We start from the raw sequence: 27,916 nt of genomic DNA on the forward strand, positions 1-27,916 counted from the left end.
ACCAATCATTTTTCACATTGTTTGACTTCACGGAAAAATCCTACAGGCTACAAAGCAAATTTTTGGAGCCACCTTTTATTTGCTACAATAAAAAAACAAAAAAAAAAAAAAAACGATTTATCACTTTCTGTGTAGAAGAATTATTTTATTACCACCAAAGCCTTTTTTCTTTCAAAGTTCACTTTTGGCATAATATGCAGAGGAGGTCCATTTTATTGATGTACTGGACTGAAGTCTCTATTGTCTCACTCAGGGACCATTTTCTGAAGTTAAGTGATTCTCTTATGTCTCTACTTCAGAGTCTTGTGCCACAGCATGTGAAATGAAGGAAGGATAATGTCTTCAGTGGTGTATATAGTAGGACATTTGTTTAGTTTTGCAAGAGGACACCTGGGTGTTGGGGGAAAAATTCTTCATACCTTATACAAATGACAGATTACTCTTGTCGGCAACAGGTTGACCTCTGAAGGAATGAATTTTCCTGTCTATAAAGACGAGTGTTTGTCCTCAATCTATAGGCAGAGATAGACATGGAAGTCTGGGGGGGGGGGTCACGATGTCAATTCATATATACATTAGATCAGTCAACTCCACCTTTGACGATGGAGGGGCATCCCCCCCCCCCCCGTATCTCCACCCATGCTTCAATCTGAATTCAGTATGTTTCAATAGCTAAATTTAGTTTGTTATGTTCATTATACATTACAACTCATTACGGTTTTCTATACTAAGTTTGATGTGGAATAAATTGTACTTTTTCATTCAAATTGGGTTTTTATTGAGCAATAGTAGGCTCAATTCCTAGCAGAGACCAGGTGACTTTTCCTTCAGAATTCATCTCAGCATAATATCCACACACAGAAAAGGTCTATTTCCTTGATGTATTTGGATGAGAAAAGGCTGTCCCAGTCTCTAAAAAAAATTTTTAAACCAGTTCAAAAAGTGAATTTTTTTTAATTACTACTTTTTATGTAGTCAAAATCATTTTCTGTGATACATCCGGCTCATTGTTTGCTTTGTCTCTTCTTAGTTTCCTTCATAAAACCATATTTCATTCTACCTGACATATTTCATAACAGTTCAATTACATTCCCATACTTCAGATCTCTCCTAATTAAACATGATAAATTAAACCTATCAAACCCTGCAATAACAGCATTTTGCCGAAATGAATAAAAATACTCATAATTTCAAATGCATGTGAAAAGCTAACTTTCAATATTTATGGAGATATCTAATATTTCTCATTTTTGGGGGCACCCAAAATTCTTCAATCTAGTAAAATTTTAAAAAAATTACCCGAAAACTGCAACAACAAAAAAAAAACTGAGCCCATCAAGTACATTTAATTTTATACCTAAAATACTGTGATGTAAAATACTTTTAGCTAATTTAATGGTTGCTGTTAGGAGCAAAAAAAGTTTGAGATGAATATTCAAGATCTGATATTGCATAAACATTTTTCTTCATGTACAGCTAATATACTAAAATATAACAAATCTGAACAAAGAGCATTTAGTAAAAAACAAGACAGACAATACAAAGTACATACTATCATGTAAATATAGAAGAGGTTCGAATTCCACTAAAAATGTAATCTCCTTCTCAAATAGCATAGAAGTCTAATGTATAAGGTTTATAAAATGCTGACAAAACATACCTTTACATCATAAAATCAAGATTAAAAATGGTTAATATATATATCACAGCAAAAACAATGTATTGACAAAAATTGGATGAATTGATGGTATTTGGCAGTGATTTTATGGGTTTAATTTCAAATGATTCAAATGTTTTAATCAATGATAATGAGGAGCTGTGAGCATGGCATCAGAAGAATGACTAAAAGATAATCTCTTGTAATGAACTCTGTATCCACACACAATCAGCTTCACCTGCAAATGCAAAAATATTCAGTTACATAGTTTTAGCATTGAAAATATCAATTAGCCTATCACTTGCAGCAAAATTAATTTTTTTATCACTGAAATGAATTAGAGTAACTTTTTTTTGTACAAGAATGATGAGAAAAGTTACACCAACAGTTAATCTTGCGATTGCTTGCTTATATTTAATGCTCAAATATACCTTATCTCTTGGAATAAGTGCAGCATAAGCGTATCTCGCACAGGGTGAAAGACAAAAGACAATATATTTAAATTTATATGTGCGCGTGCATGCGCCGGGAGCATTAAAGAAGCAACAAACCATTGTAAAGGGGTAAATATGCCTGAAATGCATGGTTTGGGAACCATTATAACCAAAGTAAGCATTCTTAAAGTCACTGTTGAGGCATTTGCTCAGCTTCAACAAACTTTCAAAAGTAGCCTATCGTTCAAGTTGGGTCCTGTGTTATATACATGTGGAAATCAGTCTAAAATTTTAGATTTTTATAGAGAATATGCACAATGAAAGACATACAGAAATTCAATTTTATAGATATTGGATAGAAAATGCTTGATAAATACTCATAATCAATTCTGAATAGTTGAAATGTAAGTTAATCTTTTACTGGCCGAATTCAGATATGAATTGATTTTCTTAATTTTTTCAGCTATTTCCCCTTTTCATCCTTTAGAGATATCAACCATAAAAGTCATGAAAAAAAATTTTCCCCATGGTTTCTGGACTTGCTCATGTTCATAGGAAAAAAAATTAAATCTTATTCTTCCTTGAACATCAGTGATTTAAAAAAATTAAATTTATAATGTAAGTGCTGAAATGAAATTTTTTTTGTAAATTAAGTTTGAAATCTCACACATTGAGAAAAAAGTTCTCTTCTAATTAATAAAAATGATGTTCCCAATTCAAAACATTGGCCATTAAAAGGTTAATTAGCTGATATAGTTCTCAGATCACGAGAAGAGTTACGCGAACCCCCCTCTCTGGAGAGGGTCCATTTCGGCGTGAGGAAAGGATAAAAATTTTCCCGGGTTGCCAATAAAGGCTGTCTTGGCGCAAATCGGTTCTCTGTGTTATGCGGGCATTCTTCACGCTTCAGTGAACTCCGTCAGTCTTCATGCTTCAGTGAGCTGCGCTTTTTGTGTTGGCGTTTGTTAAATGATGTACTCGAAAATTGTTATAAATTTTAGAAGTAAATTAAATTTTTTAATTTAAAAAATTTGAATTTTTATTAAATTTAATATTTTTTAACTAAAATATTTGATACATAAAAAAATTCGAAGGGAGTAGCGATCATTTAGTAATAAAGGAAGTAAAATTACTTTAAATTAATAATTTATTACAAAAGGAGTATTATTAATATAATAATAATTTATTACTACTGTAAATTATACGGCATTTTCTTTGGTTTAATTTCTATACTGCAGCAAGAGAATGCCACCTGCTAGCAATTAGCCATTCTTTTTCTGTTTACCTTCTCTTATTATAGCCATATCATCGTCTTTTTCCCTTTTTTACTTTCTCCACAGAAGCTACTCATATGGGCTTTTTAAATAGGTGACAAATGCAGTAGTGACAAATAAAAAGATTGAGCATGCCTGCTTGTCAAGTTTGCAGTTACGTCTGTAGCCACCTTAAGGGCATGTCCCCCCAAGGGCAGGGCTGACAGGGATCCAGCCCTGGGTCCCTGGATGATTCTAATCATTTACAACTATAAGTTCATTTCAGAGTGACCCGTCAAAGATCTCAATCTGAGAGCCCGGCTGCAAGATGTGGGGGCCATGCTTAAGGGCATTGGAAGAATGGTCCTCTCATGCTGCAGCATGAGGGATCCTGGCTGGGATCTCTCACCGGCCGTCCATTCTGAATTTACAGTGTGGAAAAAAAAAGAAGAAAATTATGAGAATTCTCCTATAGGCTGGATTTTGTCAGCCCATCCTTCATCTTCAGCTCGTCTGCCACTATGAAGGTTACCATCAAGGTCCATGGGTTCGAATCCAGGCATAGAACATTCGAAGCAAGTTCTTTACCTACGGAGCCTAGGGCGACCACCGATGGATGGAGCCTTCATTTCCCACTCAACTCCCCTGGTTGGAAATTGCCGTATGGAGATATATGACTGGAGTTGGTGTGCGGTGTAGTAGCCCATCCATCTGGGGGCCATGGTCGAAAATGTTTTATAAGAGCAGTGTTCAGCTTCAGCTTGATGCATGGAACTGATTATTAAAAAAAGGCTGGAGTTTTCGATCCCTTCTGCGGAATAAAAAATAAATTTTTTGTATTAAAATAATGTGCCGTAAGTGCTCGTGCAGTCGGGCCGTTTTAAGAGCATCACAGGCTTTCCCGGGCCAAGTGATTTTTCTGAGGCCCTACCATGTAAATTCTAGAAAATTTCAACCAGATCTTATTTTTTGTGAATCTAATGCGAGAATGTCTCAAGACGACATCGTCGAACAGCCGGTGTTTACGCAACAAAAACACTGTGATGACGATGTTATTGAGAGCACTGCCGTGGCGCTTATAGTGAAATTTCTAGGAGGCCAAAATAGCACAAAAGACGCCAAACGGGAAAGCGCCGTTGCGAATGCGCTATTCTCGATGGGCAGTTGCTTTACCTAAAAGTAAATAATAGAATTGTCCGACGTGACATAGCCCGTGTTCTTCTCGTGATCGGTGGACTATATTTGATTGTTGCATGATAATACTAAAATTTTCTGGTTTTATTGTGTATTTTAAAATAAAAATATACATAGGCACAGCATGCTAGTGCAAGTTCCAAGCCTCAAAAATTATTTTCCCAAAATTGTAAGCAACTCCTGCAGACTTATTTCCTGGTTCAAGTTGATATTTTTTTTTTCTCATTTAGGCTTAAGTTATAGCCTTAAAACAAGGAAAAAATTCAAAGTTCTTGAGAGAAACAGGATTTTTTAAGGGGATCTCAAGGATGAAAAGATAAATAGATTCATACCAATTTTCTAACTTTTAAATTTTAATATGTTATCCAGCAATCCTTCCCTCACTGACATACTGGTATACTAAATCGAAGAAGAATCAACAAAATGTGGTACATCCAAAAAAGTTTTCAATAAAAAAATCATATTACATATTTTTCTTTAAATTTCTATTACTGTATTTTCGTTTCATTTTTTGGTTAGAATATTTTACTTATGCAAATAAAGTTATTCATTTTAACCATAGTATTTACACTTATGATTTAATATGTAGAAAATTTAACAAATGCCATATGCAAGTCTTTCCACTTATTTGACGATTTCGATTATCTGATGATATACCCGATTCCATGAGTGTTAGTTAATTAGGAAAGTCTAGTGTATACATCTAAGCTTATGGATATTGGATATATATTTTTCAAAAACCCTCTCCTCTATAAATATACAAAACACACCAAAACGATAAAATCACCAGTACAATAAACTAATGTATATGTCCTAGACAAATTGAAAAATTCAAAGCATTGCAAAGAGCCTGGGCATTTTGCAATGCACCCAGCTAATTGAAAAACTATATATCATTTCATATAATCAGCCTAATATATTTTAGACTTATTTCAATGGACCCATGCTTAATTTTTGCTCATAAGCCTTTCTCCCTTTTTTTTCCCCCCCTTTTTTCCCTATCATCGAACTGGGAGGGTCACTAATCAGTAACTATCAATGATGGCACAAATCCTGTGAAACTTCAAATAAATGACAAATACTGGAACACACATATAGGTTTTTTTTTTAAAATAACGTGATCCTCATGTATTCCCAAGGGATCAGCATGATCCGTCCAGGGAATTTAATTAGACAGAGGTGCCATTGTTTTTTCCAGAATGGCAAGAAAGATACTTGTAAGGGTAATCACAAGCAAGTGAAAAAGGTGTTCAGAACAAAGTATCAGCACACACAGTTAATCATACCCCAATGAATTTTACTTTACTAGGGAGAACCAACACCATATTAGGTAGGTGATTTCATTGTTCTGGCTCAACCCCACACATTATTACACAAACGTACCTCTGATTGTGGGTATTGAGCAGTGCTGATCACAATCTCATTAGTGCCAGTACGCAAGCAAGACATCCTGAACACAAAGTTGCCCTATATGCAGGGAAAAAACTGTTTAGTTCATACAAGAGACTTTTTGTAAAATATTCAAACCTTAAAAGAGCAAACAAACAAGATATTTAAAAAACTACCTTAACAAAGCACTCTTGCTTTACTCCATTCACTTCCACAGACGTAACGGTAGAAACTCCATTGAATACACATCGAACACATGTCCCCTTTATAGTGCAGTTAGCAATGAATAAAAGAAATGCTTTTCCACTTTTTCCTGAGACGCAAATAAATAAAAATATATAAAAATACAAACTACATTTATAAGAAACACATACACAATTGCATTTTTTTTATATTACTTGATAAATATTGCTTATTTTCCTAATCGTTAAAATATAAATCTTGATACGAATAAAAAAAATCATTACCAGGGGATTCAAGCTCAACATGGTGACTGAAATTTATACTGAATCTTGGACCTTCACTTAAAGAGAAACATTGAATAGGAAAAAGTGCATATCTAATATCAGCGATCTTGTCTATAGCACTTCTTGCTTGAATTTCAAACTCCAATTTAATCCTTTGGAAGAAAAAACAAGCAAATCAATTCAAGCAATTCAAGAAAATTCATCATTATAAAATAATATAAATTTATTTTGCACCAATTAGCACAGTAGGATATCAAAATATGTATAGCATATCCTTTACAAAGGTTAGAAGTACTCCTGGGATATCTCTCCATGAACAGGACATTGATGTGTGTTCAATGCTTGGAAGGAATTAGAATTTGCCAGAGTTATTGACCGGAGGATTCACAGCATAAGCACCGGAGTAAAATTCTTGAGAACCCTCAACGTAATGTATTCTAGCAATGTTAATGGAAGGGAAAAAGTCCTGAACAAGCAGCTACACCAATACACTGCAAGATTTAAAAATTCATCTTGTCAATAATTAAAATGCATCCCTTTTTATTTTTATATACTTGTATTTTTTATTTTATATATGTGTGTGTGTGTGTGTGTGTACACACACACGGGGTGATTATAAAAAAAAAACTATCCCGACATATAGGCGCCTAACTATCATACCATTCACAGAAACTGAATGAAATTTTGACATAAGGTATTTTGAGGTATGCGCTCAAGAATGATATGGAAAACAACAGTGTCACTCTAACAGTTACGGTTACAGTGAGAAAAATATCAAATGGCAACACCAAGTTTTTGTATTGGAATGCGATCTCCATACTGAAAAACACTAAATAGCATTGGAATGGCACCTGTAGCAAGAAAATCCCCAGAGCTAGGCAAGGAAAAAGTAAAAAGGACTTTGCTGTGCACCAGAGCATTAATGTTCATTTCATTCGTCACACCGTTTTTTCGGCTGAGATCCCAGCCTGATTAGTCCTCCACAAAATGAGAAGAAACCAAGAAATGCAAATTTCGGTTTCTACGTAAGACACAGTCATGACTGACGTCGTCACACTAGGTGAAAGAAAAGGCACTGTGAAATGCGAGCCACGTATGTTGCTTTCTGCCATTCCGAGCAAGATTCCGCTTTCAGGGAAAGAACGTGGGGAAATCGTAAAGATTTATTACCTGAATGGGCAAAATGCCGCAGAGACATTGCGTGTTTACTGCAGAAACCATGGATTACGGCGAGGCCCGTGCACTGTCAATGCTGTACGGGACTTGATTTATAAATTTGAAGAAGCTGGTTGCACATGCGATCGACCTCGGTCTGGACGACCTTCCGTTCCCGTGGAAGCTGTTGCAGAAGTTCATCAGACGATAAGCACAGTTCGTCCCGCAAGTGCACGCGGTGTTTCACGTGTTCTGAATCTGCCGAATTCAACTGTCCGCAAGATTCTGCGCTCTGTTCTAAACATGTTTCCGCATCGATTCCAGCGTGTCCAGATGTTGGAAGCGGGAGACTATCAATTACGGCTGGATTTTGCGAATCAATTCCTTATCCGGTACGATGAAGATAGAAGCTGGCCTTTACGCATTCTGTGGACAGATGAGGCGCATTTCTCGTTAACTGGTAACGTGAATTCGAAACATTGTGTGCACAGGGCAGACAATAATCCACATGATGTGCTTGCACGTCCATTACAAGAGGAAAAAGTGACTGTGTGGTGTGGTATAACGAGTACGTTCATCCTCGGCCCTTACTTTTTTGAAGAGGTTACTGCCGGTGATCTGCAAACATGTACAGTAACGAGTGCTCACTATCTGGACATATTAACTCGTTACGCGATTCCCGCATTGCAACGGCAAAATGCTCTATCTGAAGTTGTGTGGATGCAAGATGGCGCTCCTCCCCATGTAGGGTCTTCAGTCAAACGTGTCTTAAGTCAACAGTTTGGTGACAGAGTTATCTCCCGTCATTTCCCGTTTCCGTGGCCACCAAGGTCTCCTGATCTCACACCAATGGATTTCTGGCTGTGGAGATATCTGAAATCAAAAGTGTATCAGTTTCGTCCGCAAACTGCATCTGATTTGAAAGATGTCATCAGAACTGTGATTCAAGAGATTCCTATTGCCATGGTACGTGCTGCAGTGCTATCCACCATCTGCCGCATGCAAAGTGTCATTGTGTGTGAAGGAGGTCATGTGGGAAATTTGTGAAACACAATAAAATGCTTTATTTTATGCTGCTTCTCTGTCCTTATTGGTTGTCCTCACTTTTGGCCTATCTACCGCCGGTGATTTTCATGCTACAGTTGCCGTTCGAACGCTATTTAGGGTTTTTCACAATGGAGATCACATTCCAATACAAAAAACTTGGTGTTGCCATTTGATATTTTCGAAATTTTCTCACTGTAACCGTAACTGTTAGAGTGACACTGTTGTTTTCCATATAATTCTTGAGCGCATACCTCAAAATACCTTATGCCAAAATTTCATTCAGTTTTTGTGAATGGTATTATAGTTAGGGGCCCATATGTCGGGATAGTTTTTTTATAATCACCCCACACACACACATATATATATATATAAAAATGAGGAGATCGTTCCCAAGGGGGAACCCCCACATTGCTCCAAACTGCAAAAATGTTTCTAATGATGGTAGGCCTAATAGGCGCGTGTGACACACACCTCTTATGATAGAATTTATTTTTTGGCAAAATACATTGAGCTTTTATTTGATGTATATTGTACTTTTAAGGGAAGTTAAATCATAAAAGAAATATAAAATTTTTTTTGGTTGAAAGTTTGTTTTCTATCAATTTTTTTTAAAGCATAAGCTTTTCTTGAAGTTATTATTTCAACAGATTTCTTTTCGAAAAACATTTAGCTGTTTAAATGTGGCATTCTGTGTTCTTACATATACCATTGAATTCAAAATTTAAAGAAAAATTTTGTTTTTTCACGATGTTCCATAAATGGAACATTGGCACTTTGGGAGAGGTGAAAGTGAAAATTTATGCTACCTGTAAGTTATACTTGTATAGTACTTGCTTATTAAAATTATACTCCAGAAAAAAACTATATATATATTTCCTATTTCATATTACTGATTCACATCACACATACCTGTTATATTTATCCTAAAAAAATATTTACTGACACGAGTTCACAATTTATTTCTAATGTCTGTGATAGGATAGAAACACTTAGAAAAAAAAAGTAAAAAATAGATTCATTATAACTTATACATTTCATGTTTTTTCGCTGCACAGCATGCCATTCTTACATTGTAGATATGTTATGCCATCAAGTGATCTGACTCCTATCCCAGTTATAGCAGGACTATGAATATTGCTCTAAATTCTCTATCTTTAGAAGACCTATTAAGTGTATTTCTCTTTGAAATTCCAAAAAAAAGGGAGATATGTAACATGCCGACCCATTTCTCACAATTCTCTCTCTGTATGCATTACCCAACATGACATAACTAGTATATTTAAAAGCGCATTGCTGAACAACTACCAACATTTGATTTTTAGTTGTTTAACAGTTCGATGCAACACAACTGCCACCAGAGCCCAGAAAAATATGTATACTGATATTAGACTGGTAATTTTCTTTAAAATCACCTTAAGGAACAAGCTTCAAGAGTTTTTACCATTTTATCCTCATCCTCACAAAATTTATCTAGCATTGCGCGTATACCAGTTGGAGCTGTTATCATGAAATCACTTTGGAAAATGTTTTCATTTGTATCTCAGATTCAACAGTGGATACTGGTATATATCTCAGTTTGACTAACTAGTCTACCATTCAAAAAAGTACGAGAAGGATTATATATATTTGGTGTACTTGTTTTCTTCCAACTCAAATACCCCATTCTTCAGTCTGGAATCTCATCTTAACCAGAACTTGACCCTCAGTATGATAAATAAACGGCAGTTCAAACAAAAATACCAAAGCAGCCCAACACACATCAGATACTGGTTGCAAATGAAACACAATGTTCTATAAATGGAACATACATATGAACATGCTACATGTGTTTAAAAATGTAACAGTACTTAGAAACGAATTGATTTACTTTGAGATATTCAGTAGTAGACTCACAAAATAATTTTCAATTTACTCAACTTTAAATGCTTGCAAATTTTTTATCAAATTGCAGAAAAATTGCCCAAAAAATATCAGATTTCAAAATTCTGTCATAAAATAATTATAGTTAATACAAAATAAAGTTTATATTAATTGGAAATTTCCAAGCTTGTTTTAACAAATATTTTTGACCCCCTCCCCTCCACCACCAGTATTGGCAGCTATATGCCTCCAGGGTGTAATGATATATACGAGTATGTAATTGATTTAATAAATAAAAAATATAAGAACAGTCTTCTCTACATGATAAAAACTATAAATGGTTAAATCAATTTTTATCTGAAATTTTTGAAAATAAAAACCTTGTTCTATTTATGAAACATTGACGGTTAAATGGTTAGGATAGTTATTTTCTGGAAAGATAGGATAAACACCAACCAAATATTAATTATGCTGAATGATCTTTTCTGAATAAATGCAATCTATGGATTTAAATGGCAAGCTCTCGTGTGTGGTAACAGCTTAGTTAATATGAAGAAAAAAAGCATTTTTTCACCTGGATATATGTTCATTCATGATATTTGGTATATCTGTCTTCGTGGCATATCTATTGGAAATACGAAGAGCACTGATACCATCAATGTTTGTCATAGCAAAATTAGCCCCATGTTCTAAGAGCAATTTCACAACTCTTGGTCGTCTATGGCGACATGCCTAAAAACATAAAATGTAATACCAATCACTAGTATAGTCATTTGAGCTAATACAACTACTGGAAAAAAAAGTATTTAATAATGGGATGAAAAAACAATGAAAAGTAACACATTTCATACAAACCATTGAACGAACCAAATGAAAGGAAATTAATAAAATAAGACCATTAGACCCAAGAGGGGAAAAACATGTTAAAATTAGACAGATATAGTTTCAGTTGAATTTAAACAGCAATGGAAAACCAAAGTGTTGCATTAGAAAAGGTATCAAATAATGAGTTTTCTTGAAAAAAAAAAAAAAATCCCATTTACAAAAATAAAACAAAGTGCAGAAAACTTACTTGGTTGGCAGTAACATGTATAAAAAAGGGATAAAATGCGTGTGTAATATAAACTGTATAAAAAGGGATGAAATGCGTGTGTAATATAAACTGTATAAAAAGGGATACGATATTTTGTTACAAGAGTCAAACAGAGCACCCATATTGTCAAAGTTCATTAACTATTGCTCATGTTTTTAGTTAAATACAAGGCTACAACAAGCAAACTGCCCAACGAGGTGGCTTTGTTTCACGCATTAGCGTTTTTATCACACATACTTTTACTTTCCTGACACGACAAGAAAAATTTTACCTTACTTTTGATTGGTCATTCGTTTTGGCACAATTTAACCAAGCTAGTCCTTGCACCACAAAAAATCAAAATCCAATAAAAAGGGATGTTCCAGTACTAGAAGACTTAATAAGCTATTTAAGTGGGATTTTTATACAGATTTTTTCAAATATAACTAAAAATCACAAAATTAAAAATGTTACATAGAGCTTTTAAACACATGTTAAAATACTGGAAAACACAAGGACAGACCGACATCATTTCCTGGCGAACATTCATCAAATAATATATCCAAGGACTCAATAAGTCAGAATTTTACTTTATACTACAAACAGAATATAACTTTTTACAGACTCGTTACTTTATAAATTATGCTTTTGTGCTCTTGCATTGCATGCGAGTTAACTTCTTAAGTCGATTATATATAGTTATAGACACTCTTAATTCTACGGTTACTAACACTTTAACCCTAGAATACTTACTAAAATAAAAACATGTTAACTGCTTATACGTCTGCATTTCTGAGACGTAGAGTCAGTATTCTAAATTAAGTGGCATTGACGAGATATCTTGCCTCCATAAAGGCCTCTTATTTTACCATAGGCAAGCCCTATTAGATTTTACAAAAATAGATTTTGCCCTCCGTAGATATTTTGCAAAATGGATTTCTCAATAGAACACTTTTCCCTCCATATCCTTTTATTTTTCACATGCTGAAAATTGGAAGAAAGTCTTCTTGAATAAAAAAATATATGGCCTTTTATAAGGGTTTAGTGATTTTTTCTTTGCCACTTAAAAAGGTTAACATAAAAGATGTGTATTTTTGTCACATAAAATACTATCAATAAAGACACATACATCCTAATATGTATATGAACAAAATCATCTAGTACAAGCATATATGACAACTTTAAGAAATTGTCTGAAAGAACATTTAGTGTGACCATCGTGGGTTCTTTATGACCTTTCTAAATGGATGCCATAAGAAATCACCTTGGAGAACATGGGCAACATTATGTGTGTTCTAGACGAGTTTTTAAATTCAATGTTTATTTGTTGCAAAATAGAATTTTCATTCATACAAATATTTTTTATGCATGTGCACCGATTGATGAACGTACATCTTGGTTATATAAAACATGGTCTTTTGTGTTGATAACCCCTAGAAATAAGAGTTTCGGTAACTGGTCAACTTACGAAGTCATCTTTCAAACACTTATTTTGTTATTTCAAATTGAACAAAAGCTATAGCAGTCTAGTTTTAACATGTTGTTCTTTCTTGTGGGTCTAAAACAGATTTATTCTATCAAATTCATTTCATTCGGTTCATTCACTGATGTCCAAGAAACATTTCTTTTCACCATCTCGATTTCTTTGTTCCATTATTAATTTTTCCCCCTGTGGCTTTAGTATAAATTTTTCATGCTAGAATTTTTTTAATTTTTTTGTAGAATAATTTTTTTCTATTAGGAAAAAAATCCTCAAAAAAGTTATTTTCTGATGTGTAATCAAAGTTCAGGTAAAACGATAGTTAAAATAAAAAAAATTTTCAGCTTTTATAAGAACAAATAACCAAGAAATATTGGGACAACTTTTCTCAAAAAAATTACTGCCAGTATTTTATTCATATACCATAATTTAAACTGACCCATCATATATAGATAAGCATAGTAGCCTGTTCAAACACTTTCCAATGATTCTCAATACAAGAAAAATTAAGGATCCCCCCCTGCACATACATAACTATTTCTGACTATTTGAGTTAGACATAGTCAGAAAAAAGTAGCTAAATTTATTAGCTGTAACAAACTATTTGTTAGTTGCAGCCAAAGAGTTACAAATAAAACTTCCAGTAATCTGATTGTTCAAATATGAACCAGGGAAAATGATTTAATTTTCTTATACAGTTTTTGAATAAAATTCACTGCGTTTTGTATTATATGTGAAACGGGATAATGTAAAAATGTATCATTCAAGTTTATTTTCCTCTTTATTTAATATATTCCTTTTTATACTTGATATAATTCCCTTTAATTCTGTCAGAACATGAACACAAATGAAATTGATGGTATAATACGATTAAATTCAGAACTAAGGATAGGACCGCAGCTCTTTTAACCATATGGCAATATCTGCCACGATATCCCTTGCAAGGTAGGTTGCTGAATATAACACCGTAGGATAAGTCACAGGGGGAATAGGTCATCCAATGCTTAATAGAGTTTATCAACGCTGGAAAAACTTACGAATTTGCTTACCTGTGGACTGAAGTTCGAAACGTTACTTACCATCAACTTTAAAAATAATAAAATAAATGAAAAATATATTCAAAGCATATAAAATATCTAATGAACTTTAACTATATTAAATTAAATGTCAGTTTGTACATTTGGGTTTTTAGGTTATTGAAATAAAAAAAATTTAATAGGGCAGTGTATCACTATATATAGCAATTAATTTAGTTAAAACTTAATACCTCAGCTTACAAATTTTTTGGCTAAGAAAGGTTTTTTTGTTTGGCTAACAAATACAGATTTGGCTAACAAACATTATTAGTTGATATGAATGCACAAACATAAAACAGCTGCATTGCGAGCTGAATTTCAGTGCCATTACTCTCACTCGAGCCCCTGATCAATTCACACATGCCCACCTCAAAATCTTTTTCAAGATGTACCCCCACTTCCTTCTGAAAGTTTTTGAATCATTTCAGCTGATAGAAAATGGATTGAAAGAAAAGGAGCATATGTTTTGAAAGCACACATTCTTTCATTGCAAGAATGTAAACATCAAACTTAACACACAGTTTGGGCATTCTAGGAGCTTATCTCTCCCATCAGCATGCATCAGACACAGAAATGATCGGAACTAACAAAATTGAAAATGGATGGGGACACTTATGAACCAGAGTTGTGTCAAAAAATTTTGGTTGTGTTGGTAGAGTGTACATAGCGTAAAATAAAAATAATCATCAGCACCTCATCTTCCTGTAAATGCTCATTTATCCAATTTTGAAGTTGATCTTTTTAGCCTTCAATCAGTTTTTGCCTTTAATAGCACTCCTGTTGGTTTTTTTAAAAAAACATTGAATTTTGGGCAACACCTGGAATGAATTAATTGTTACAGACAATCTTGCTCAACAGCACAGAGATAGAAGAAATAGAAAGCCAAGTATACCTGGGACAAGAAATTACCATAGACAATGGAATCAATGAAATAAACAGAAGGATTGGATTGGATGGAGCACTTTCAGCAAAAACTAATTCTGAAGAGCCACATGCCATTATATGCCCGAAAGGAAAATGTTTAACTAGTGTGTGCTACCAGCACTGACTTATGGAGCTGAAACATGGACACTCACAAACAAGATGATACAAAGGCTACAGACAGCACAAAGGATCATGGAAATATGTATGTTAGGCATCACAAGAAAAGACAGAAAACAAATTGGTTTTTATCACCACACAAAGGAATATGATATCATGGAAAGAATTAAACATTTAAAATGAATATGGGCTGGGATGGACCACAAGTATTCTGGGTTGGCACTCCCATGATGTTGAACGTCCAAGAAGGCGTTCCCACACTATCCAGGTAAATCGATAAGATCAGAAAAGTGGCTGGAGTGAACTGGATGGCTAAAGCATCAAGCAGAGTGAAATGAAAAAATTTAGAGGAAACCTTCATCCAGCAGTGGATTTAAAATGAATAATGATATGGAAAGCATTCCGAGACGAGTATTTTTAAAAATGATTTTCCATTTCAAACTAAGGACTAAAAATTTTACTAAACTAGAAAAAAATATTTTATTTTGAGAAAGAAAACCTCAAAAAAAAAAAACCCCCATTTAACTTATTAGCAAATATGAGCACTTCAACTATCATGAAAAGCAGCATTTCTTAACTGCAGTTTTATAGAGCATGAGGATTTTAAGAGAACTCAATATAGATTCCATAAGAAATAATAAATGGCTGTAGCAAAATAGTTTTAGCACTGTTCTAAGGTCTCGTAGTGAAGTTCCCTGAGATATTAAATCGGATTTTGCAATAGCAAAAAATAAAAAAATTGAGAAAACGCAGTGGTAGAGTAGTATTTAACTACTGCTAAATATAAATTTATAATATTGCAGAGAATTTTCTTTTAGGTGATTGATTTGGTGTAGAAATGAATAAATTTTAACATGAGTCCACCATGTAATAAACTGATTATGTTTAGAGTCAATAGTTGAATAATCCTGGAAGTTGCTTGAATTCTAAAAATCAATGATACATCTCAATAGTCTTTATCTATAGAAAGGAAGAGAAAACATACAGCAGGTAGCAAAATATTTTGACAGTTAACTCTTATATTCATTACACCCATATAACAGATATTCAAAAGTTCTTTATAACAAAGGAAAAGAATTAATAGCTGATATTCACCTGTAAATTAAATATAACAAAAATAAACACTTACCAGCATCAGTGCAGTTTCTCCGTACCTGTTTTGCTCATCTTTATGCGCATTGAATCTTAACAATATCCGTACTATATCATGTAGTCCCTATGCAAATACCAGAATAGAGGTGGATGAGCCAGGTTATAAAAATAAATAGTTTGAAATGTTTTCACATTGGATTAAAAAAAAAAAAAAAAAAAAAAAAAAAAAAAAAAAAAAAAAAAAAAAGGAAGTTTTTTCATTGTTGCAACTAGTGTTTGCACAATACATAGATGTTCATGAAAACGATCTTATTTGTAAATTTGTAATATTTTCATTTGTTTTCTCTTGGATGCTCTCAAACATTGTACAAAATTGTCAAGTTGATTTAGCAAAAAGAAATGCGAGTTTCAAGCTTCAACAGCCTCATTTTTTCTAACACATCTGTAACCTATGAAAGTGTTGGAATGGGGACCTTATTACTTTTTTTAGATTCGTTTTTGTCCTCTTCTTGAAATGACTTGTTTAAATTCTCCATTTCTCTCACCAATATCTGCATCCATACGTCTACCTCAAGTTTTTCCCCTAAAGTAAAACAAGCATAGGAGCTGCATTTGGAAAAAGTGAAAGATGTTACTAAGCTGCTCTGGCTTTTAATGAACCTCTGGACATAAAATTTTTGGTCTTTTTTCCACAAGGTATTGGGAATACCCTCATTTTGATTGGATATAGCAAATATCTGGACATGACAAAAAAATTTTTTTAATCTCCCTTGAAGTTTGTTACATCTGAAAGCAAGGAAAAATACATGAAAAAATCTCTTGATAATTTCAAACAGCTTACAATTTGAGAAAGAATCATTACTGCCGTAGTACCATCTTCCTTTGACTGATTGAGTGGCATGCCCCTTGAACAAATCCTTTCCACAACTTCACACATTCCATGAAGTGAACAAGCCATCAGCATGTCAAATCCATGCCTGCTAAGCATTTCTATCTGTGCCGAGCGCTCCATATTAAAAACTCTTTCCAGTATTATTGAACTTCGAGGTCTAAATGATTTCCATCTTTCAACTGTAGAGCAAGATGTGATTGAACAAAAATTAAGAATAACTGTAAAATAAAAATATCAAAGAAAAAAAAAGAACATCTAAAATATACTTTACAAATAAAAACAGCTGGAACAGGAGAACAAATAGCAAATTAATAAAATAGTTTTTCAATAAAATTTGATGCTCAATTAAATTTAAACAATCTATGACCCATTAATCCCATAATTCTGGGCAAGAAGTAGCTAAATCAATGAAAGTGCCTACGCACCACACATACTCTGGTCTCTTGGGAAGGGGTAATAAATATGCTTGGCTTTTGCTTTTTTCCTTTACTTTTCTGCCCATGCACTAAAAAGGCATTACTGCACTGCCATAGCCTTCTGCCACACAAGATTCCAGGTGTGTGGTGGTAGGAGTATCTGATGTACTTACAGCAATCAGATCCTTGGAAGTAGTCTTTTCATAGCTTGTCTTGTGAATGATCACAACCTGTTATCTTATTCACAGTACATGGGAACTCAGCAAATCCCTCTAGGACAACTTACATAATAAACACACATCTTATCAGTTATGCTGAATCCAGATGCTTTTGATTACAAACACTACTCATTACATAACTTTTAAATTCTCTGCATTACATAAATTTAATCATTACTGAAAAAGAAAACTAATTTAAGAGTAAAAGAAATCTGCTTTTACTTTGTTCTGAAGAGACAACAGACAGCTTACTAAGTGGTGCATCACTTGTGGATCGAATATTCAAGTTGCGCATCACAACAATGTTTTTATTGTAACCATTGGCACTAGAAGAGAAGCTTAATGAATGGGCAAGCTTATAGAAAAACTTTGGTTCCTAGAAATAGAAAGAAAAATGCAATGGGATATGCAAAATATTTCTCAAATCTTCAACATATTTTTTTCTTAAGTTTATGAGGATAATATTTAAATAATTACAGCAGCAATCTCGAGATCTCAAACTTGATCTGCTTTATTTCGATCACCTCAAAATATCTCGTGTTTTCAATATGCTTTTATTTGAAGTGTGTCAATTATAATGTGAAGCAAGAAAATTTTAAAAACTGTTTAAAGGGTTAACGTAGGAATGGTCATCTAAGAAACAACTTCACATACTGATTAAAATACAAGCTGGCATACCTAAAAATTTCATTAAGAAATTTCATCAAGAAATTCCAATAAAATCATTTCTAGCTCTAAAAATCTTTTTTTTTGAACCTATAAACTAGTTTTGGCAAGTCTGTCTAATTTACTATGCAGTCAAACTCATTTTATGAATGATATTGAAGATTCAGTTGCATACAGAGGGGTTCATATAAAAAAAAATTACAAAAAGTAATTATATTTTTTTCAATATGTAGACTTCATATTCATTCTACACAGAGCCGTCCTTAGGGGGTGCGTGGTAAGTGGTTACACCGGGTCACACACTTACGGTAATAGAAGTGAAAAAATATACATATCCAACAAATATTTTTCGTACTAAACAAGGTGTCTGAGCTTCAACTGATTTGATTCTGGAATTCTCTCATATCAATGCTGGAATTTCATCAATTCTGGGCTTTTTTCCCTTTTATTTGCCACCTGGCAGTCAAGTGGTTAGGGGGGCTAGCTACTGACTGTTCGAATCCCAGTTTGGACATGGATGTCTACTAACATGCTAACAAATTCTCTGGACAGATCTCATGAATCTCTTTGGAAATATGTGAGAATGACATTATTAATACTGAATTTTCAAAATTCTGGGATTTTTTTTCTTGTTAATTATGAATTTTTTTAGATGAGCAGATATTTTTCAGCATTCCTGTATATATTCTATGATAACGCATTGAATCTTTGAATGCCCCCCCCCCAAAAAAAATATACAGAATATGAATTAAGGAGCCAGGCCACGTGCATCATAAGGATGATCCTGATTCTATATGCAAAGGGTTTAAATCTTCTTGCGATTTATTTTTTAACCAGCTGGATTTATTTATTTTTTAAGGAAAAGTCCTTGGAAAAAGAAAACCGATATAAATTAACTTCCTTTATAATAAAGAAAACAAAACCATAAAAAAAGCCAAACTTACTTTCATAATCTCAGAGTTCCTCCTTTGCTCAATTCTACAAAGTTCTTTTTTGTTGACAGATGAAGAACTGCAAAAACCCTCCACGAAGGAAGATGAATGAGAGCTGAATTCTTTGTTGTCATTTTCTTTGAATGACACTTTAGATGTTGTGCCGCTGTTTGATAATGAGGACGATGATGGAAAATCACCATTGCTTCCAATCTCATCATTATTTGGTAGTTCTTGCAACACTTTTGAATACTCTGGAGGCAGGGGAGTTTCTTGGGAATGCCCATCACTTTTTGATAATGACGAAGTGTTTCTGGATTTCCCAACAATCTGATACAATGAGCATTTCTGACGACTTTCTAGAGTTAATGCCTGGCTGTGGATTTTGTTTTCATCCATCTTATGCCTTCGAGCGTTCCTACTTCTTCTTTTCCTGTAATCTCTCAAAACATCATATTTTTTCCGTTTTTTCACACGAATAGCAACTTGTTTAATTTGCAAAGTTGATTTATAAGTTGGAAGCGCGTTGGCATTTTTCGGATTTATTTTCCGTTTCAAAACAACTTTTGGACATACCAGATGCTGGTCTCCTTTCAGTTGCGTGTCAGATGATGAACTTTTACCATCATTTTGAAAAACTGCTCTTGCAGCTCTTTCTTTCACTTTACTGTACATGTCTTTATCAGATACATCAATTTTGCCTTCGTCAAAATCTCTCCAAAATGTGTCTTTGCTACCAGAAGGACCTGGTTGTGTACAGACAGAATCTGAACTACTGTCGGCATGTTTATCTATGACCTGAAACGAATGAGTTAATAAGTTAATATATCATGATCTTTCATCAACAGAGATATCTTCGCCCCGACAATAGATTTTATAAATTATATATCAGGACTTTACAAATCCCAGGTGCCAGAGATTGCTCTGGCAACTAAAAAATTGGTACTGGTACCTATACTACCTAGTTTTCGACGTGGGATCACTAAATTGATGTCTGAGTGCAACACAAAATTTTTGGAATTTTATGTCGCTACTACTTGCACCGAAAAGAGTCACCAAGTACTGTAAGTTTTTTAAAAAAGGTTATTAAGAACGGTTTATCTTAGAAAAATAGAATAGTCAGCTTCTAAGAAATTTGGCTAGTGCTTAAATTTTTTCAGATTTCTTAAGCCCTGTTACATACAGGGTGGTCCAGAACTCTACTGGCAAACCTATACAGGTGATTGTACATGTTAAGACATTACCTTTTGCAATGGAACTTTAGGCCGAAATAAATTTATTCAATCAGAAAAACAAAACATGAAAACAGTATACTATACTGTTTTCATGAAACAGTGTACTATGCAAGTACTCACAGTAGCTGCTCAAAGTGACGTCTGAAGGTACTATTCCACAACTGGCACCGGTGAATTAAAAAAACAAATCAGATGAAAGCATCAGGTCATTCCCAAGAATTATTCATTAGTATAGTTGGTCGCCATGCTTGTCACACGGATTGGGTGAACGTTATACAAAGTTTTACCCTGTGGGTGGTATTTGCATTGTATTGCTTAGCGAGTGTTTTATTACTGGTTTTGCACACTCTGCCTCGCTATCTATTTTGTATATTGTCCCTCTCATGCCAGAAGCACAAATGGGCAAATTTTTGCTTTTTCGGTTTATCTCAGCTGGTTAGATCCCTTATTTTGCCATCTAAGTTTTCCAGAAACAAATGTTTAACCCCAATTAAAATATATATGTTGAATGCATGTTAAATTTGATTAAATGAATTTCACGGAAATGACACTCATAAAGTAACATGGGGTACGGTAAACATTCAAATGTCCTTTCCTACATTTTCAAAAATTTAGGCATTCATTCTTTTGGATGGGAGGTAGACAATATGTTGCCTCTTCTTCATTGGATGTGACGTACTGCTGCTTTCATGATGGTTCTCCCATTTCCAATTTCGTTTTTGATTAAATAATAGTGTTTCAACCAAAGGTTCCATTGCAAAAGTTTGACATGCACAATCACTCCTAGAAGTTTTTCAGTGGAGATCTGGAACACCCTGTATTTATATTTATAAATATTTGTTACACAATGTTGTCTCAGAACTCTGCCGTTAAAATGAAAGGGACCGTAGTACACATCGGGACAAAATTTTTCCAATGGAACCCAGGGGGTTGCATATATATATATTTTTTAAGCCACTCGCACTAAAAAAGAACAAAATGTATTTGAATAACCCAGGAAATGAAACAGAAGGACAAATATTTTTTTTCCTCTCTAATTACCTTGTTACTAAAAAGAAAGTTTGTCACATCAAATCATGAGAGAGAGGTTGTCATATTTTGGCAAGTTCTGAAGTGAGGGTAATACCGTGCATCTCCTGAATAAATGGGTTGCACCCTGGATTCTGCTAAAAAAATTGTCTTGACATGTACTAAGAGTCTTTTAATTTTAGTGGTAAAATTCTAAGAACCTTGGTATATTTATCAATACATTATGCAAATGAATAAAAAGATTTTTTTTCAATGTTAAGTTTGCTTGCACCATCAATCATGCATCATTGTGTACGAATGATCTGAATAGGAGAAATATACCATGTTTAAATTTATGGGAGCAGGTTACAATGTACAGTTTATATGCAAGCACAGATACAAAATATAGGGATCTTAAAAAAAGTCGTGTAAGGCGAGGATTACACTGTAAAACTATGATAAAATTTCTTTTATAAAACTTGAAAAATGCAACCAATAATCATAGCAGTTACATTCGTAGTACGAATGCAACCGATAGTCTTATTGGTTGCATTTTTTAAATTTTATAAAATAACTTTTAGAAAATTTTTTATAGTGTAATCCCGGCCTAAGAATGAAAAAAAACATTTTATCACCTTTTCACCTCTCTGTGCTGCCATCTTTATTTGTTTTTCTAATTTCTTCTGCTTAAGTTTTGCTTCTAAATCTGCAATCATATCCTTACACGACAGAAGATTTTCCTCAGGTTCAAGGGTATCATTTTGGGCCGAGTATCCTTGCCATCTAACACGATATAGCTTTTTTCCCTGGTTGAACAAAATTAAACATATTTCATAAGCAAAAATTCAATTAATAACGATATTTAAACTTATAATGATATGCATTTTACTTCAAAATTTATAGAACACCCTTTAACCATTTGCATGGATGCCAATTCTCAGACTTGAAAAATCTAGTTTATGCAGTGATGAAATATTTTGCATCGAAGAAAACATGTCATACCAATAAAAGGGAGACTGAGGATTTTTGCGACTGTATCTTATACAAATACAAAGCCACAACAGGCAAAATACCCAACGAGGTGGCTGAGAAAAAGATGCCCATAAAAATATGGATGTCATATTTCAAAAATACAGCAACCCAATTAAAAATTATAAACAATATATACACGTGATAAAATATTATACAAGGTCCATAAAGAATACTTATGGTTGTCTTATTCTAAGAATGGATAGCTTCTCGATTTACCCCAACATGTTTATCGTATTTCTTTTTAAACATGTCAATTGTGTTACAATTTACTACCTCCGGGGATAAGCTATTCCATTTATTAACAACCCTATTAGAAAAAAAAATTCCTTGCGACACCATAACCTTGCATTGTCCCTCACCAATCGATACTGGTGTTCCCTTGTAAAAGCAGTCGATTGGCGGTGTGCTAAAAGTTCATGGTCCATCCTATCCATCCCATTGAAAATTTTAAACACTTCGATCATATCTCCTCGACATCTGCATTCATCCAATGTAAACATATTCAAAAAAGAAAGTCTCTCTTCATAACTCAAGTCCCGTGTGCCATTAAGGACACACGTAGTTCTTCTCTGCACCCTTTCGACCAAGTCTATGTCCCTCTGTAGGTAAGGTCTCCAAAACCTGCAGCATACTCCAATCCAGGAAGAACTAAGCCTCGAAAAAGCGGAAGAATGACTTTAGGAGAACGTGAAGAGATCTTTCTTTTTGAAAATGAGACCAAGCATTCTATTCGCTTTTTACCACCGCTGAACAATGTTCAGAAAACCTAAGCCGCTCGTCAATGAGAATTCCCACATCAGTGACCCTAGTTGAATCCGGGATAGTGACACCATTCAACTCGTAAGAGAACCGTGGGTTGTTCAAACCAAAATGAGCGACCATGCACTTATCTACGCTAAACGTCATGCTCCATTCATTTGCCCATGCTGCAATCCTGTTTAAGTTGGTCTGGAGCAACTCCCTATCGCTTTCATTCCCGATTACCCCCATTAGCTTCACATCATCTGCGAATTTGCTAGTAATCCCATCGATACCCTGATCGAGTTTGTCGATAAAAAGTGAAAAAAGTATGAGGCCAAGGACACTTCCCTGAGGAACTCCACTTGTGACGTCTGTCCAACCAGAGAATTCCCCGTTCACCATAACTCGTTATGACCTATCTCTTAACCACGATTCTATCCAATTCAGCAAGTTGCCCCCAATTAAATAATTATGACCATATCGCCCGTTTCCCCAGGATATTCCTGTATTTTTTACCATACCAATTTTTTAGAAATGTCCCTTTTCCGTATTTTCAATGAAGCCAACTGGAATTTATTCACTGAAATCAAGGATTAAAATTATTTTGCCAACTTATAAACAAAAATTAAGATTAAATATGAATATTGTATCTCACATATTTCACATATTAAATATTTTTTTCATAGAATTAATTTTGGCCTACTGTGCTTTGCAGTAGTGCTTCAGTTCACACCATTGGCGATTCTTTGACAATTTCAGTAATAATTGACAACTTTGTTTAAGTTTGACATTATATTTGGTGACAGTTTTCGATTTCCTGTGAATTTGAAATCATAATTTCTTATATTTTTCCTGAGAAAACGTGGTCAGCCTGGAATTGTCAAGACTGAAAAAATATTTTATTTTTCATTCAAGTGAAACATAAATTCAGAGTTTAAGATTTTTCTATATCAAAGATACAAAAAAATTAGAAAATCTGGTTTCCAACCAGGAGATTTTAATAAGACTAAAAAATCGGAAGCATTGGCACCTATGCTTGAATTGATGAGATATCTTGCAAAACCTGCTGTGTAATATAAACAATATATGAGATAATATTCCTCATAAACCTTTTTTACCAACGATATTACACCAGATACTTTTTATAGCTGTTATTTTAATGAGGTTTTTTCCTTATCCTATTACCCCCCTTTTTCATATCCTTTTACCTTGCACACTCTGAAAATTAAAAGAAAGCCTACTTTACTATAGATGTAATAGTAAACCATTTATTAAATGAGGCATCTCCAATACATACCTGTGAAATCAAATTGTGTGGAAAAAAAATTAAAATTTTATTTGAAAAATTTATTTTGATAAATGATTGTAAGTATAGTTGCTTGAAGGTAAGTATAATTATTTTTTGTTTGCACCACAGTCATCTTACACGAGTGAAGAATTATACTGGAACCTACAATTTATTGCCGATTCCCAACTATATTTTTACCTTATTTTACACTCACATGACAGCAGAATAGTAAGAGAAGGGGTATAGGGAGAATGTGCATCTCCCGTCCAAGCCAACTAAAAATTAAAAGTTTAATATTTCAGTACAAAAATATCAAAATTGCTTTTATATGCTATTTTACCAGATTCCTGTTAATTTAAATATTTTTTGAAGGGTGGCCACTCAATTTCTAGGTGAGAGAAAATTTTTGTGCCCTCTGCAAAACATCCCTCCTACATAAGCTCTTGCCTGAGAGGTTGGTATGCTAACCTTCTCGGTGTGGGAATCCCTGCCATTTCTGTTGCATCTCTGCATCAGGAAAGTTTCTGACAAGGATGAATCAAGTATCAAACTCAAGACCCTTCTAAACCCCCCCCCCCTTTCGTAATTTAGGAGAGCATCTTATTGAACTGTGTTACCACACCTATAAGTAGCCAATTAAATTTTAGATACATAGGACACTCTTTCTCCCTGCTAATAGATTTGAGTGCATTTTACTTTCAAACTGTATCTAAACACATGAAAACATTTTTTTAAAAATATGTCCTATTTAATGTGATCATGGTTGAAACGCTATCATAATAGCCAAAATTCCCAATTTCTCCAATATTAAATTTTTCAGCTGTCATCAGTTCAGCCAACTTACATTTTTTTGGTCGTTTAATGTTGCACACGTCTTCCCCCCCCCCCCACCACCACCACATCCTGTACCAGGGCCCTCTAAAGTGTGAGTAGGGCCTTGACAGCCCAATCTTGTGGGGGAGGGGGGGGGGAGAATCATAGTTGTAGATAAAATTTTGAAAACTTACCTTCCCAGGATTTAAATCTGGACTTAAAGCAGCTACAGGCTTAAATTCAAACTTTACTAGCATGCCCAAATCTCTGTAGAAGAATTTTGTACAAGCATTTGGATTGTACAAGCAGCTTGAAAAAAGACTGAATAAATTTTGATTATGCATGCTTGTACAAGCTGCACTAAGTGAAAGCGAGCACCATGCCTGTATCAGTTTTCACTCTTCAAGTTCTGTATTTTTTTTGGCGTTGTAAACATTCAAACCTTATAAATAAAATAAGGTGATCATCACATATTTCCAAGAGATCTTTACAATCTGTCCAGGGAATTTGTTAGTGTGTAGACATCTATGCCCAAACCAGGATTCAAACCCAGACCTGCAGTCAAAAGCTAGCTCCTTAACCACTGGACTGCCATGCGGCAATAGTATTTTCTCAATTTTGAAAATTTGCACATTCATATGCTTCTAGCACCAGGGGGGACGATATATATAGTATTCCCAAGAATAATGTTGCTCTCTGCTAGGGTGTTCACCCTGAAAGTGAAAGGACATGCATGGCCCCCACATCCGGGAGTAGGGCCCCTTAGGCTGGGATCTTTCGCGGGGCCCTTCTATAGTTTATGTATCGAGTGAAAAAGCAAAAAATGAGAATTGTCCCGGGCCCAGAGCTAGAGCCCTGTCAGCCCCGGCCTTGTGGGGACCATGAGGACATAGGTTCAATTTCCCACAAGGGCAGTTGAATTTTCTCTTTCCTAAATATATCTTTACATTGGCCCCAGCGGTTAAGACCTTCATATAGTATACCATTTGGCATCGGTGGGTTTTCAAAAACTAGCAATCTATTCAAGGTTAGCAGGGCTGCACAAATTCCAAAAAAAAAAAAAAAATTAGGTGACAGAAAATTGTTTTAAAGCACCAAAGAAATTTTTACCAGAAAAATACTTCTTTTGACTTTTTCTGGGAGACATAGTTACCCTCTTTTATGTTGGCAGATATTTACTGCTATAAATTCCAAACATTTTGTGCTGTTCTAAGCTTGTAATTTATTTGCACAAAAAATTTTAAGCACCATGGCATCTAGGATTTGTCTTGCCCGGAGGTATAGTAAGTGAATAGCCTACCGTGGAGAAAAATGCAATTAGTGAATTGAAAATTTATTACGAGACCCATCAAATTTATAATCTATAAGCGCAGGGGTTCTTAACCCTTCTCGGCCACAACCCAAAAAGATCAGTTTCGAGACCCACAGGACTCATTTAAAATTAAATGAAACCAGTGACAAAATAAATGCATTTATAACAGGACTAAGTGGATTTGTACGACTCGTCTAGGAAGCTACTGCAAACCAAATAAGAGCTGAGACTTATAGCTCAAGAATCCCTGGCTGCAAGCTGATTTGTACGATCTAGGGAGCCCCTGCGAATCAAGTTTGGATAGGGACCCATCTCTCAAAAGGGGTCCTGGCTGTTAGTGGATTTGAAAACCCCATCTCGAACCCCATGCGAATAGAGTTTGGATCGCGAACCATAGCACAAGAGGGCTGTTAATGGATCTGAAGGAATTGTTTAGGAAGCCCATCTGAATAAAGTCTGGATCGGGACCCATAGCTGGAGGAGCCTTGGCTGCTCGTGGATTTGAACGATGCATCTCGGAAGCCCCTGCGACCAAAGTTTGGGTCACAACACATAGTTTGAGAACCCCTAGCATTTAAAAACGGTGCACGTGTTTAGTTTGGAAAATTAACATTTGCATAAACATACGTAAAGTCTAGCGGCATATCGTTTTTTTCCCGAATAAAAACAAAAGGTCTTTTAACAAAGGCACGTGGGAAAAATGGGTTTTATGTGCCTCTGATAAATGATTTGCTATTACACAATATGAAAAATTTCACCTATATAAAAATACTGAAAGGAAAAAAATTACATTCACTATTTTGATGCCAACTAATTTCTCCACTTCGTAGACATCACCTTGAAGAAGAAACTGCGGCTGATCAGCCGAAGCCATTCCCCGGAGGTGCTGAAACGATAACTCCCCCCCAAAAACTCTATTCGAGGGCTATTTAAACCCTACAGATGACACCCTTAACCCCTGGAATCCATTTTAGTTGTCAAACAAACGGAGCGGCAGGATCAGATGCCATTGCGATGCTGCGATTGGTTAGCCCGATTGCACAAACCTAATCCTTACATAATATCCGACCAATCAGCAGTCAATAGCAGAGATAACTTTACATACGCGACTGGTGATTGACAAAAAAAAAATACCCATGTAAATTG

General features: G+C 34.6%; 1 protein-coding gene across 1 annotated transcript; it reads right to left on the reverse strand.

Annotated features, from left to right (window-relative positions):
- Window positions 1-586: 586 nt before the first annotated feature.
- Window positions 587-27,789, reverse strand: LOC149076806 (uncharacterized). Its single transcript, XM_089244490.1, has 11 exons — window positions 27,561-27,789; window positions 22,220-22,390; window positions 19,354-20,139; window positions 17,966-18,119; window positions 17,059-17,288; window positions 16,255-16,341; window positions 11,031-11,188; window positions 6,395-6,546; window positions 6,104-6,240; window positions 5,922-6,005; window positions 587-1,895 (listed from the first exon to the last, which is right to left on the reverse strand). Exons 1-11 carry the CDS (start codon window positions 27,642-27,644, stop codon window positions 1,800-1,802), a joined length of 2,139 nt encoding a protein of 712 aa, XP_089100616.1. The 5' UTR covers window positions 27,645-27,789; the 3' UTR covers window positions 587-1,799.
- Window positions 27,790-27,916: the final 127 nt, after the last annotated feature.

This window comes from Pholcus phalangioides, unplaced genomic scaffold, assembly GCF_987345545.1.
Source record: "Pholcus phalangioides strain wild (caught in Gottingen) unplaced genomic scaffold, Ppha-v1.0 ptg000015l_1, whole genome shotgun sequence".
NCBI classification, from domain to species: domain Eukaryota; kingdom Metazoa; phylum Arthropoda; class Arachnida; order Araneae; family Pholcidae; genus Pholcus; species Pholcus phalangioides.

Coding starts and splice junctions, on each gene's coding strand:
- LOC149076806 (XM_089244490.1), bottom strand. CDS start 27,644: ATGGCTTCGGCTGATCAGCCGCAGTTTCTTCTTCAAGGTGATGTCTAC. Junction 17,289..17,965: donor TGTTGTCTCTTCAGAACAAA/GTAAAAGCAGAT, acceptor CTTGCTCTACAG/TTGAAAGATGGAAATCATTT. Junction 16,342..17,058: donor TAATGATTCTTTCTCAAATT/GTAAGCTGTTTG, acceptor GTATTTGCATAG/GGACTACATGATATAGTACG.